General features: G+C 39.6%; 1 protein-coding gene across 10 annotated transcripts in view; it reads right to left on the bottom strand.

The window, feature by feature from the left end:
• The window catches only part of MRTFB (myocardin related transcription factor B), a 196,267-nt gene that overhangs the window by 21,922 nt on the left and 159,405 nt on the right, over positions 1–14,940 (bottom strand). For all 10 annotated transcript variants that reach the window (XM_036825898.1, XM_036825893.1, XM_036825897.1 and 7 more), the window contains 2 exons: positions 7,502–7,636; positions 4,074–4,324 (listed from right to left, as the gene is read on the bottom strand). In XM_036825898.1, coding sequence (XP_036681793.1) covers positions 4,074–4,324; positions 7,502–7,636 — 386 coding nt within the window. The remainder of the gene's footprint in view (positions 1–4,073; positions 4,325–7,501; positions 7,637–14,940) is intronic.

The raw sequence follows: 14,940 nt of genomic DNA, 5'->3' as shown, positions 1-14,940 counted from the left end.
ACAGACCCCCAAGTACAAGGACCCTCAAGTCATCACAAAGGCGACACTGCAGTGTGGTGGAGAAAGGGTGGTTCTTCCCATAAATGGTACTAGGCTAAATTGGATATTCACACAGAGCAGAACAGGGTTTCTGATCAACCCCTACCATCACACCATCCCAAAACCTAAATGTGAATTGGAAAACAAACTTTGAGAAGAAAACTTGGGATAATAGCTTCATAGCCTTTGATAAGCAAAGATTTCTTAGACAGGACACAAAAAGTACTCACTAAAAAGGATATCTTTCAGAGGGTGAAAAGTCAAGCCCCAGGAGAAGATTTTGTAATACGTATTTCTGACAAAAGCCTCATCTAGAATACACACAGAAGTCTTGCAAATTAGTAAGAAAAAGAAAAGCCCAATGGGAAATTGGGAAAATCATGAACAAGCATATCACAAGAAAGTACATCCAAATGGTCGATAAATATGTGAACAAGTGCTTAACCTCATTAGGTATGAATTACAGAATAGACAACAATAAAAATTAAGTGCCGCTGTCTGCATCAGGAAAGATACATCTCACAAACTCAATGTTGAGCAGAACTAATCTATGGGACAGAAGTCAGGATAGTCACTGAGGGGGGATGCAAGGTAACGGTAATGGAAATGACAGTGCTCCATTTCTTGATTTAGGTGGTTACAGGAGTGTGCTTACTTTGGCATCAATTTTCACTTATGATTTATGGACTTCTCTACCATGTACTACATTTTTAAAAGCTTATTTAAAAAATATTGGTGAATCTGTTGCACTAATTTCCCGAAACTCCTTTCCATGTCAAAGCCAGGTCCTCCCAACTCCTTCCGACTGTAATACTCCTGGCAACAATGGCATTTCCTTTTGTGGCTGGTTGATATTCATTAAAGAAAGGTGCACATGGTGGTTGATACTGTACAGCCAATTCCAGTGCAGCCTCAGGCTTTACTGTCAATATAAGCTTTGGTACTGAAGCCAAAGAGACCTGGAATTCCATGTTCTGAAATAGGGATCTAGGTCATGGTGCCTATGGGGCGAGGTCCACGGCTGGATGAGCTTTCTCAAATGGGTTTTAGGAAGCCTGTGTTTGAAGCCAGTTCTGGCCTTGTCAACAGCTAATTCTTGACATACATTTGAGTCTTTTTAAACCTGCCTGCATTTTGCTGAAATTAAATACTTGAAGTATTCGAAATGAAGTTTCTTGAAGTTTGGAGGAAATGACAAATATTTGAAAATGTATCACTATCCTTTCTAAAAATTCAACTTTTAAATCTTATTTTAGAATTACAAAAGCATTTTATTTTAATCATTCTCAGCCTTATATTCATTATTGTCCCCCCAAGGAGCCTTTTTAGACATTTTTTCCCTAATCACTCACCTATGAAATTTTAATACCGTAGATGTCCTGCATTTTTGTCCACGTACTATGTATGTGACAAAAATTGTCACACAAAAAATTTATTTTATTAAATAAAAAGTGTAAAATTCCCCCCAAGGAACTTTTGCTCCTTTGCGAATGATACGCTCTCCTTGAGAATGCATGATTTAAATTAATTATTCTGTTCACGCTGTCTTTTTGGTTGAGATTCTACAATACTCTACTTGTTACTATGATTAACAGTACAGTGTTGAATTCAACTTTTAAAATAACTGAAATAAGTTGGTCTATTTTTTTCCCCAAATCAACCAGAGGGAAAAAAGGGGGATGGATGCCTGATGAATGTGGTCACTGTGTAGCTGAGGATCCTGAGGTCCAGGGACCCTCCAGGACCCTTCCTTTCCGTCAGTGTGTGGCCACTCCGGGACTAGAGCCCCATGTCTTCAGGCTCTTGCTTCTTCCAAGATACCAAAGGGCTGTGTTATCAGTAAAATTCCACCACTGCTGGCACTAGAGAACTGCCACATTCAGTTTCTTGTATGGAATTTTGGTAAAAAGAAACAATGTGTCAGAAAATAACACCTCCATTTTTAGGACCTGGAAATTAAACAAAACTGGAGTCCCATCTTTGGCTGGTGCAATAAGACACAAAAATGAGGGCTCCTTCTTCCTCCTAGTTCTTGGAGCTTTTTGGATGATGCCTTCCTGGGTCAGGAGGCTTGGTTACTTCAGTGGCAGGAATGTCTGAGGAGGAGAGGGGGACTGAAGCCTTCACGGAAAGACAAAGGACTTCAGAGTTCAGGTACCTCACACCTCAGATGTTTTCTTCCCATCGACAAAGCTGGCCGCACGCAGACAATTTCTTGCATTACAGAAAAGACTATTTCATGGACAGACACCACCTTTCATGGGATTTTCAGTTAAGTTTCCTCATCTGGGAACGGGGTCAGTAATAATATCATCTCCTCCGAGAGTCCCTGTGAGGAGGAGGATGCCGAGCACACGGTCAGGCACCGAGAGTGGCACCGACGTGTGAGCCATCGCTGCCGTTATCCTCACTGGTGCCCAGCGGTGGGGATGGTGGGGGCCGCCTCCCTGGGTCCTGGACGAAGCTGTAAAGCAGCGGTGGTTTGTCTTTGATACTCGTCCAGTTCTCTGGCCTTCCCTGGGTCCCTTCCAATGTCAACAGCTCTCTCAGGCCTGCTTGCTCTTAAAATAATAACATGCTACAAAAATTCTTTCTTCCTTCATCTCTGTGCCCTGATGTTTTCGATTTAAGTACTTCACAGGAAGGTCTGAATGACTAATAGGTCTAATCTTCCTCAAGATATTTGTATCTTAAAAGAAAAAAGTGAATTGATAATTATTAGCATATGAGGAGATATTTCTTAAAGAGAAGCTTTTTAGTAAGTCTTAATCCTTTTCTACTCCTAGAAAATAGGGGCTCTCCATGGGGGAGTGCTCAGCCTACGTGTAGAAAACAGAAGTAAAGCTTCTACAGATCATGTAATCATAAACTGAGTGCATGGATCACAGAGTATCACTTTTCCCTGTCATGAGATTTTGGATCTTTAGTTTCTAGAGTTCCTTTTCTCGAGTTGACTGTAAATATTCCTTTTTCCTGAAAAGTGAATGAAATGAAGGACAAGAGTCCTTGCATTTTTATCTGTTTCCCAGAAAAGTGTACTGAGGATTTGTATCTAGAGATTTCCTCTAGTACATAATTAAAATTAGCTGTGCATGTCCTGCTATGAATTCAGTCTCAGAAGTCGTCAGAACTTACTCCCTTCTGTCCCTCCTGACTGGGGCTCAAACTTTGGAAACACGTTCCTTCTTCACAGTTATTGCTCACCAAGATCTTTTACTGTCTTTTGAAACATCTGTCACCTGTTCCTGCCTTCCCATCATCAGTGCCCTTTCAACTTCTTGCATCTACTTTATCGCAGAGTTTCTAACTGGTTTTCCTATGTCCAGGCTCCCCTCCAATACTGGTGTCAAACTGTTCTTTCATGCATTTTGATTTTACCATGTCACTGTGGCCCTCTGAAACATCCACTGTATCAGGATTAAAGTTGTCCCAACTTCATGTTCCTCTAGACATTGGCTCTACTCAAATCTGTCTTCCACTTTTCTTAAAAACTAACCACATTCTATATTCAGGCCTTGTTTCCTCACCATGTAATAAACAGGCATTGTTTGCTCTAACTTCCTCTGTACTTGCACTCAGATCACTCCTCTTTGCTTGGAAGGCTCCTTCCCAAGTTTCAGGCCCTTTCCCACGTAAAGCTTTCCGTGACCACTGCAGCCTGCAGCTTTTGTGCTCATCCATCCTTTTTTTTTTTAACTGTTTATACCAGATTTACACTTTTTATGCTTTTCTCATAGCATCTCATACTATTCAGGTACAGAACAGGCAGATCTTTCCTGGATGAATAACTGTGAAAAGTCATTTCTAACTTGAAAAGTTCAGAACCTGTTCTGGAGGACAAAAAATGGACTGGAAGGGAGGCTATTCTCACTGTGCTGACTTCAGACAGACACGGTGTGAGCTTTGATGGTAATAAAATGAAAAGAATCATGGAGCACCAGTAAATCACAGCATCCAACCTTTAGCACCTAATGGCCCCTCGTGACAACCACGCCCACCCCGCTTCACGGAGCCGCCCCGAGCCCAGCCCGTACTTGAGCGGTGCGGGCAGGATGGTCTGGTAGTTGTAGTGCTGCTGCTGCTGCTGGCTCAGGATCTGCAGCTGCAGGAAGAGCTGCTGCTGCTGGAGCAGCCGGGCGTAGTTGGAGTCCATGGGCGGCTCGCTCTTCTCCCCCTTCTGATCTGGCGGGATGTACTGGTGGTACTTCAGCTTCTTCACCCGGGGCTTCGGGTCCTTGCACTTTTTGCTACGGTGCTTGTCATTTGGATTCTTGGGATGGCTTTGCTATTTTCGAGAAAAAGACAGTAAGAAAATTCTAAGAGAATGCAATCCATTGTACTGTGTGCCTGACTGATTTGAAGAGAAAACGCAACGCACCTTGGAAATCGGTGTTGCTGCTCTGGAGAGCAATATACTAAATACATTTCAAGAGCTGTGAGAGCGTTCGTGCACTCCCTGTGACCAAAAACCTTGCTCCTAAGGACTTACTTCTCCTGATGCATTGGTCCCTTAGACTAAGGGCAAGATGCTCAGCTCAGCATTATCTATTCAAGTTCAACAAACATTTACTTTGGGTCTCCTGTGTAGATACTGCCTAGTACTTACATATACTATCTCCTAGTGAAAAACAGGTCTCACACTAAATATACAATAGGGAAAAGATTAAGTATACTTCACCATAACTATGTCATATTTTATGGTTATTAAAAAAAAATCTATGGTGAATATGTAAAAGCAGAAAAATGCTTCTAATGAGAATAAAGCAGAATATAAAGCCATGAATTTCTATGGCAAATATGCAGAAAAAAGAATACTGAGTAATGAATATTAATTTTTAAAAATTTTTCAAAAATATTACATTTTTATTTTGAAAATGGGGTGTGAGACCCTGTCTTATGATTAAGAATCAGATGACTTTTCTGAGTTCTTTTTACCTCCTCCATTTATAAGTTATCAGATCACTTTCTACTTTTTAGTATTCAAATTGTAAGATAACTTCATCTGAAAAAAAAGTCCACCAACAAAACAAGACAGCACAAAACAACAAGGTATAGAAAATTATTTCTAAGATGCTTTAGGTAAAATACTCAACTTAGTAAGAAGACTTTGAGAAGTACTAAATTAAATATAGCTATCAGTGTGATCATGTTATATAAGTTCACATTCAAAGAATTAGGAAATTGCAAAAAAACCCAAAAAACAGAAATAAAGAAGAAAAGAAAAGTCACCATATTCTGTATATCAGAAATCGTCACTATTAATATTTACGTTTTACTGCTTGGCCATCTCTCTTCAGTTGAACTGGCTTCCTTGTTCAGTGATGTTCAATTTTCTGCCCACAGATGTCCTCACAGCTACTCCCTCACCCCCTTTAGATCTCTGCCCAAATGTCATCTGCTTATTTGACCAGAGCACTCTATTTAAACCAGAAACGTCTCCCCTTGCCTCCATCCCCGATCTTGGCTTTATTCTTCACCACCCGGCACACTCAGTTTTACGTCTGTTCACCTCCAGCTCCTAACCAAGGCGGAGGTACTGTGATGTTTTCTTCACTACTTTATCTACTCCTCGCACCCAGAACAGCACCTGGCTGGCACCTTCTGGTGCACACAGAAGGTGCTCGATAAATATCTGCTGAATTAATGAATGATAGATGTGTACGCTAATTAGAAACCACTTGAATTACAGGCACTTAAAATACACCACAATGTGAGAAAATATTCTTGTTGCTAAACAGCCTCCTGCTGCAATCTCACAATAGTAATCAATTCACTGTCATCTGCTTATTTTATCAATAATAAATTTTATTTCTAATCTTTTCAGACTGATCATAAAATGAATGGGGTGTGGGTTAAGAAGGGTTGACTATAATTGTTATGTAATAAAACAACGGACCCAGACACAGTCAGGAAGGGGACAGAAATATAATAACCAGCATTCCTCAGACTAAATCGGCTGTTACCTGTTAGCCTGCACATGTCTGTTCTCTTAGGACTGAGGATGGGAAATAGCTTTTCTCATGGAAAACCCCCAAAGAATTGCGGTCTGTTTCCTAATGTGTACCTATCCTTTCCTCTACTGGCAGAGTTCCCAGGGTAGTCTACTCAACCCTTCAGTCTCACATTCTTGAACAATGCCTTTTGCTCTAGAACTAAAGCCCTCCTTAAAGACAGACACTAGTGAGGAGCAGAAATTCAGAGACCAGGAGAGGCAGCGAACAAATTCTCAGTATCTGCAGGGAAAGACGGGTTGGCATTCGAACCCCCTTTGTGCTACTGGTGGGACATGCTGGGGGTCGTGGGAAGAGGAGGTAAGAGCTGATTTTATGGGCACAGTCACACTTGCCACCCTTTGGGATTTCTGGTGAAGACGGTGAAATACACTGGTATGTGCCCTGAAGGCATGGACACCTGGGCACACGGATGAACGAAAGCGCCTTCTCTCCAGGGAGGTCAGGACAAGCACAGGTCCTGGGGACGAGGGGAGTGAGGAACACACCCCAGGCTAGCTGCCTTCCAGGAGTGCTGCAACGGCTAGCTGGGAAGGAAGGATGAAGGCCAGACTGGGATTCGGAGACGGGGTCCTTCTGGCCTCGTCACTTCCTCACTTCTTTGGGCCTCAGTCTCCTCATCTGAAAGGCGCTGAGAGGCTTAGCTAGCCCTCTGAGGTCCTTTTTTTAGTTCTAAAAGTTTGAGATCTGTGTTCTGCTAGTTTTGGCAAAAGTCACATCGGAAATGGTTAAACTATTCCTCAGTTTATAACCCCCCCCCTTTATTTACCAGTTCTAAATACACGTTAAAAAACTTTAAAAATGTGTTATATATTGAAAATTTTAATCTTCTTTGGAACTTCTAACTGAATTATTTTGACCAAGTAAAATGCATGGAACAGGGCCACAAATCTGCAGCTTATCTGAAGAACAAATCAAGCTGTATCAGGCCAAACTGCTAAATCAAAAAAATGTATTTGCTTCTCAAAAACCTTTAACCTGTCACATATCTGCAGTACCACTGAGTTTGACCTTGTGTATAAAGCCCAAAATCACGTTACCATTACAGGCATTTGCTTGTGAGATTCATGAATCCCAAGTGCTACAGACCCTCTCTCTCTGTCTCTCTCTCCCTTGTTTGTTTCATCTTAGTGGCCTGGGTGGAAGCAGAATTGGGAACTGCTGATAAAATGATTCCTAAAGTCTTTCTGCACTGCTGCAGTCATTTTATACAGACTGAATTTTGTGCTGTTCTTCTGTGACCATCGAACGAGAGGTCATTTGTTGAAGGTGGTGGTGGTTTCAGTTATGAAGGCCTGGGTGAGCAAGTCCTTCTGTGGTTTTGTTTTCAAGGCTTCAGGCTAAAAGGCAGGCCGGGCAATGTGGACACAGCCTTTGTCCTCTGTGCTCAGGGCTACACACCACAGTTGAAGGTAAAGATGCTCAAAGCGGCGTGCATGCAGGGTACCCACCTTCACCAGTGCTGGCCCAGGCTTTGCTGAGGACACGGTGTTGGTAGGGAGGACAGGTGCTGTGGACCGTGTTGGGGGCTGGTCTGCAGTAGGCGTTTTCAAGAATTCAGGAACTGCTGGGGACACTGAAGTAAACTGGTGGAAAAGGCAGAAAGGGGACAAGTCTGTGAAATCAATGACGGTGAAAAGAGAAAAACCAAAATTATAAGGGAATGACCTCATTTTTTAAAAAGTCCACTAGAAAAGAAACAAAAGAAAAATATAGTATTATGTCTGAGACCCAGATGGTGGAATAACATGCTTTATGTCCGTCGAGCCAATGATTTAGTCTTTGCCCCGATAGCAATGAAAAGCTAAAGCTAAATAAGGCTAGATTGACAAAACTCTAGTGTTTTCTCAGAAATATGGCCAGAACTGCCCTTTCTTGGCAGAAAAAAAGTCCAAGACTCCTGTAAAAATGATCAAAACAGTACATGGTACTTGAAAGGTTTTCTTGCCCTAAAGGTCACACTAATCTGGGCTAATTCAGATATGATATTTAGTCTATGAATCCCCTCGACCACACCCCAGATCCACCGTCAGGAAGCCTCTGGTAAGAAAGCTTCCACTTCCCAGAGGCCCACTCCACGCATGTGTCCTTCAATGTGCTTTACAGCTTCTGTTCCCATCTCCAAACCTGACCAGCACTCTTGTCAACCATCCCATCGCCCTCCGCCCCTCCCATTTTTTGCAGCAGGAGAAAACCTGAAGAATATATTCTGATAGGATTGACCTGTGCATTGACAGTCCCCTCACACTCAAAACAAGAAGTGAATTCGTTGCCTAGGCCAAAATAAGCAATTACTGAATCTCAGTGTGGGGTCATATATTAATACAGGAAGCATCAACAACCCAACAGACTATTCCCACTAGCAATCTTCTTTAAGTAGATTTTAAGTATTCACTTACTGGAAAGAGATAGTACTATTGTAATAAATCAGTTAAACATTGCACTGATTGCTACTTGGACCCAACAGCCTTATCTTAAAGGAGAATGGCTTTATCATTTCCGCTTCCCCGAACAACTGTCCAATTCATTGTAATAATCAAAATCGGTTCTCTTGTTGAAGTATGTGGGTTTAAAAAATAGCAAACTGTATTTTCCCTCCTTAAAATAAATGACCTGAAAACTCAGAGGGCTATTAGCAGCAAGAAATATGATGCTTGGCACATACTAGTTACTCAATAAATATTTGTTTAATGGGTGAATGGAAATTCCTGGTGGCGTTACTCACGCTGGGTCACGCCCTCCAGCCCTGCTGAGCCTGGGAGATGTGTGTGGGTGCAGTTGACTGTCCATGCCCATGTTGCCTCTCTCCCTGAGCTTTGTTTTCATTTTGCCCCTGATTTCAGTTTTTAAGTAACTGTTAGTAAGTGTTGATGGTATAAAAGACTTTTTAAAGAGGGCCACACTCAATTTCATTTTCAAACAGAAATGAAGGAGCTCCTCCACGAGTCTTGACACCTATGTTCCAAGGTGACTTCTGTCCCCAAACAGCCCCGAGACAGCCGGCTCCCCAGTGAACCTCTGAGATGTTCAGTGAACGATGACGGCCAGCTGATCCCTGCTTTAAGGGATATGGTTTTATGTTATTTGTTTTCCTTTCACTTTGTACTTTTTTTGGAAACGAGGATACTTATCTCTCGGTCAGTTTTCACGCAGGGGAAGAACATTCTTTGGCTATTAAATAGTTGGCATGTGAAGTAGAACCAGATATTTGAATTCTGAAACATATATATGTATATATTTCCTTGCAAATAAATTCTACTAACCTGGCAAGCTATTTTTACCAACCCAGCCCCTGCTGACTGATAATGAGAGTAATGATTTATTGGAGAGCAGTCTTAATAATCTGAAAAATAACCCAGGTACGTGAATGTGGTATCAGTTGTAATATTTATGAAAACGTTTGGCCTATATTTCTAGACTTTGCCTAACTGACTTCATCCTTGATTACTAATACTCCCATCTCATTAGCTTCTTTGGTATTTTAGTGTGACTCTGCTACCCGGAAAACCACAGACTTCAGCATAATACAAGAATAGCTCAACTGAGATACACTGATTGTTAACTTTACCTAATCTGAAGATAAATTCTGGTTAAAAAGGGAGAAATATCTAAACGCTTCTTTACATTTTGCTGGTCTTTTTTATGTGCCTTAGAAAGGACCACCCCCTGCCCCCGCCCCAATCTTAGATCATATCTAAATGTTGGAATTCTAGTGGCTAGAATTACCCCCAAAGTCTAAATATTAATATTTTTGAAATGATAGTATTCCAAAAAGGACTGCAAGAATATCCAAGGCATAGAGGATACTACACTTATTTTGTTCCACAGTAAGCTGAGCAGTATGTTAAAATCTTAAAAGAGTCCTTTAAATATGTTTAAATTGACACCAAGATCTAAATTCACCTTATGGACTATCGAAATTTAATCTCAAAATGATCTTTTCTCCAAAGAAACAAAAAAGCTTCAAACTGTGCTTTGTTTTACTGGATCTGATACACTGTTCTCATCATAACTTCGTCTCATGACAACAGTTCTTTGTCATCATAACACCATGAAAGGAAATGTCAGGAAAACGTTGTTTACCAGTGGATATTTATGCTTTAAATAGAACTCAAAAGAAAGCACTTCAAATTTTAAAGACTGATCTTTCTCTTATTAGAAATTACTATGGAAAAGTTCTGCTACAAAAGAAAAAAGAGCAAATGTTTAAGCTGATTAGAGTTTTATAATATTTCAGGTATCTGCACTGGATCCTTCTGAAAAGATGATACATTTGCCAAAGACCAATCATTCTTCTCTGGTAAGTTCCTTTTTTATTAGAATTTCTTTATGCAGTCTAGAGGGATAGAAACTAGATATTTAAAAACAAAACGTTTTTGTACTGTAGATTTCAAATCTACAATAAATGTGTTTTTAATTTAGGATGTAGCAGAGATCTTAATTAAGATGGCAGTATGCAAATTAGAAATTCAAGATGCAGTTATTCTTTAAATATTTCCATATTCCAATCCTCAAATAAAATGAATGAGTTGAATACAAATCAAAAACATATGCTTTGTATATTTAGTGGATGGATATTTTATGTAAAATTCTAGCTTTGTTAAAACATATCACCTAGCATTACCGCTTGTTTCTGTAATATACAGTTATAAGTTTAAGTGTTTCATTTATAGAACAAGTAGCTGAACATTAAAATCTACTGGCATGGACTTCCCTGTGGTCCAGTGGTTAAGACTCTGCGCTTCCCATCAACAGAGGAATGGATAAAAAAGATGTAGTATACATATACGATGGAATATTACTCAGCCATAAAAAAAGGAATGAAATAATGTCATTTGCAGCAACATAGATGGACCTAGAGATTGTCATACTGGGTGAAGTAAGTCAGACAGAGAAAGACAAATACCATATGATATCACTTATATGGGGAATCTAAAAAGAAATGATACAAATGAACGCATTTACAAAAGAGAAATGGACTCACAAACTTAGAGAATGAACTTAAGGTTACCAGTGGGGGAAGGGTGAAGGGAAGGGATAGTTAGGGAGTTTGGGATTGACATGTACACACTGCTATATTTAAAAAGGATAACCAACAAGGACCTACTGTATAGCACAAGGAACTCTGCTCAATGTTACGTGGCAGCCTGGATAGGAGGGGAGTCTGGGGGAGAATGTATACATGCATATGTATGGCTGAGTTGCTCTGCTATGCACCTGAAACTATCACAACATTGTTTATTGGCTATACTCCAATATAAGTTAAAAAGTTAAAAAAAAAAAAAAAAGACTGCACTTCCAATGCAGGGGGTACAGGTTCGATCCCTGGTCGGGGAAGTTCCACATGCCACGCAGCACCACTGGCACAATAGCTAGTGGACTTTTAGTTGGTACTTGAATACCTGATTAGTACTGAGGATCTTCATGTATCCCTCATTTAAAAAAATCGGTTATTTTTTAAAATTGTGGCAAAATGTACATAACATAAAATTTACCAATCAAACCATTTTAAAGTGTATAACTGTATGTCATTACGTACATCCACGTTGTTCTGCAACCATTACCACTATCCATTTCCAGAACTTCTTCATCACCCCAAACTGAAACTCTGTGCTCACTAAACAACAATATTCCATTCTCCCCTCCCTGCAGCCCCTGACAACCACTATCTACTTTCTGTATCTATGAATTTAACTACTCTAGGTACCTAATATAAGTGGAATCATATATTTTTCTTTCTGTAACTGGCTTATTTCACTTAGCATAATGTCCTCAAGGTTCATCCATGTTGTAGCTTGTGTCAGAATTCCCTTCTTTTTAAGGCTGAATAATACTCTGCTGCATGTGAACCATATTTTGTTTATCCATTCATTTGTCAACGGACACATGGGTTACTTCTACCTTTTGGCTATTAAATAATAGCCAAATAGTAAATAATGCTGCTATGAGCATGGGTGTACAGACTGCTGTTCAAGTCCCTGCTTTCAGTTCTTCTGGCCATAAACCCAGAAGTGGAATTGTTGGATCATATGGTAATTCTATATTTAACTTTTTGAGGAACTACCATACCATTTTCTATAGTGGTTTGCACCATTTATTTCACAATTCCACCAACAGTGCACAGGGGTTCCAATTTTTCCAGATCCTTGCTGAGAACTTAATTTCTATTCTTTTTGATATTCTAATGGTATGAGGTGATATCTCATTGTTGCTTTGATTCGCATTTCTATAGTGATTGTTTCTGTAATTCTTCTGTAATTTCTGAGAAATCCACTGATATTCTTACTGGGAGATTTCCTCTTATATGTGATAAGTGACTTTCCTTGCTGCTTTCAAGATTCTCTCTGTCTTTGACTTTTGACAATTTGATTTTTATGTGTCTCAGTGTGGATCTCTTTGAGTTTATTCTCTTTGGCATTCATTGAGCTCCTTGGATTTGTATATCCATGTCCTGCCCCAAATTTGCAAAACTTTGGGTCATTATTTCTTCAATTAATTTCTCTGCCCTTTCTCTCTCTTCTCCTCTCGGACTCCCATAATGCCCACATTGATCTGCTTGATGGCATCCCATAAGTCTCTTAGGCTCTGTTCACTTTTCTTCATTCTTTTGTGTCCTCAGACTCAATAATTTCAAATGACCTGTCTTCAAGTTTGCTGATATTTTTTGCTGTCTGAGTCTGCTGCTGAAGCCCTCTAATGGATTTTTCAATTCAATTAGTGTATTTTTCAGCTCCATAATTAAAAAAAAATAACTTCTGTTGATATTCTCATTTTGTTCATATATTGTTTCCCTGATTTCCTTTAGTTCATTGCTTGTGTTTTCCTTTAGCTTTTTGAGCATATTTAAGACAGTTAAAGTCTTTGTTTAGGAAGTCTGATGTGTGTGTTTCTTCAGGGATAGTTTCTGAAGATTATTTTGTTGCTTTGAATGGGCCGTATTTCCCTGTTTTTTGTATGCCTTTTTGTTTTTTGGTGGTGGGGGGGCGTTGTATCTTTGGTTTAAAATTAGGCATGTGAAGAAACATCCACCTCTCCCAATCTTTGCAGACTGTTGTTGAAGACCTTCACTAATTTTATGGGCCTCTGGGCCTTGGGATTAACTCTGGGTGGAGGCTCAAGGTTTTGTCAAGTCTTTTCTGAGCATGTGTCCTGTCTGGGCCTAAGTGCATGTTTTTTTTGCTTGGTTCTGTTTATTAAATTTAAAAATTTCCCCTCATGCATGGCTGCTTTTAAATGTCTTAATTTCCCAGAGTCTCACCCTAGCTTCTTCTCAGGGCCTTAAAGAGTTCTGCTGCATTCTTTGGCCTGCTATCTACTGCCCTCAGGTGTCTGGGTCTGCAATTCCTCTACAATTTTCACATGATGTGGCTCCTGCCACTACCTTCTACAGCTTCTGCTAGCCTGAGATCCAAACTATTCACTTTCCCCCATCTGAGTTCTGAGTCAAACAAGTCAGAAATTAGTCCCTTGGCCAGCCCACAACAGGCCAGAATACTGCAAACAAATTCTGCTCTACTCCTTCCATCCTGAGGGAGGGAACTGGGTATTGGGCCACTTCCTCTGACTATGCCATGCTGGGAAGGGTGTGGGCAAGGGTGAGTGAAAACACCATGACATTTTCTACATTTTTGAATGTGGCTTTTTCTTGATTGGGTGTTTGGTTGGTGTAGATATCTGACTGGTTTTCAGAGCTCTTATAAAGTTATTTTAGTCAGTCTGTAGTTTATTTAATGCTTCTGTGAGAGAATGAGGGCCTGGACCTTCCTATTCTGCTGTATTGTTGATGTGCAGTATCTTTTATAGTGAGACAGTGTCAAGTATGCAAATACATGCACAAAAATCTCAATGTGAGCCTATTTATTTAGTACTTCTAATTTTTAGTAGTTCAATTATAACCAATACTACAACTATTAAAATAATTCCACACAGCAGAAGGGTGATTAGTCAGAGTATCACCAACTAATCATTAATGAATTTGTTACTTTTGGTGGTAACTTCATAACATAAAAATTTCATTAACACTTTAGGATCAACTTTGGAAAACCTAGAGCCAATGTCCACCTTATTTAAATACAGTCCTCTTTATAAAGTTGTCACATATTATTTATTATATTCTCCAGAATCATGTAGAATGTCTATTACAACCTTTGTATAACCATGCTGGTGATTCACAAGTTAGTTAAAGTGACCATTAGGGGCCAGAATGTGGAAGCATAATAAATATTAAAATTACTGTTATTCATTTTTGGTAAGTGAATGATGTTACTTGAGTAGACTATATAGTAGAGAAAAAAATGGTATGTATGTTATTTCTTGGGTAATACAAATACCAGTTGTCACTATGAGTCATAACAGGATGAAACAGGATGATGTGCTGGAAAATAGCCTTAAGAAGAATCTCACACTGTTGGCCTAATAAGAACAAAGTCATTAGTTCAAATCCCCTGCAGGCCAGAGAGATGCTTTTTCATGATATCTGCCCCCAGATGATACATATAAAGTAAGTCGTCCAATGCCTGAACAACACTGAATTAAGTGTAATGGCCAGCAGATGTTGGCCATTATTTACCATCATCTCAGTTATATTCAATAAAGATTTATTTATTAATAAATAAATAGGAAAGGCCTATTCTGCATAATGCACCATTTTAGGCACTTTTCTGTTGGTCACAGGAGAACTGAGTTAAGAATTGGGATGGAACACAGCTTCACAGTTAATGTTGAAAACCAGCTCAAAAATCTATTAATAGTGGCAGACTCCTCTTGATATATAAGTTATAAAAAGCATAACTGAAGGGGTAATCATAGGAATTACAGTCAATATCTTTGATGTCCTATTCAGGCCTTTACTGATAAGTGTTTGCAATAAAAGTCTAATTTTGATTATTTA

Source organism: Balaenoptera musculus, chromosome 15, assembly GCF_009873245.2.
Source record: "Balaenoptera musculus isolate JJ_BM4_2016_0621 chromosome 15, mBalMus1.pri.v3, whole genome shotgun sequence".
Taxonomy (NCBI): Eukaryota; Metazoa; Chordata; class Mammalia; order Artiodactyla; family Balaenopteridae; genus Balaenoptera; species Balaenoptera musculus.
This window is presented reverse-complemented; position numbering and strand designations above follow the sequence as displayed.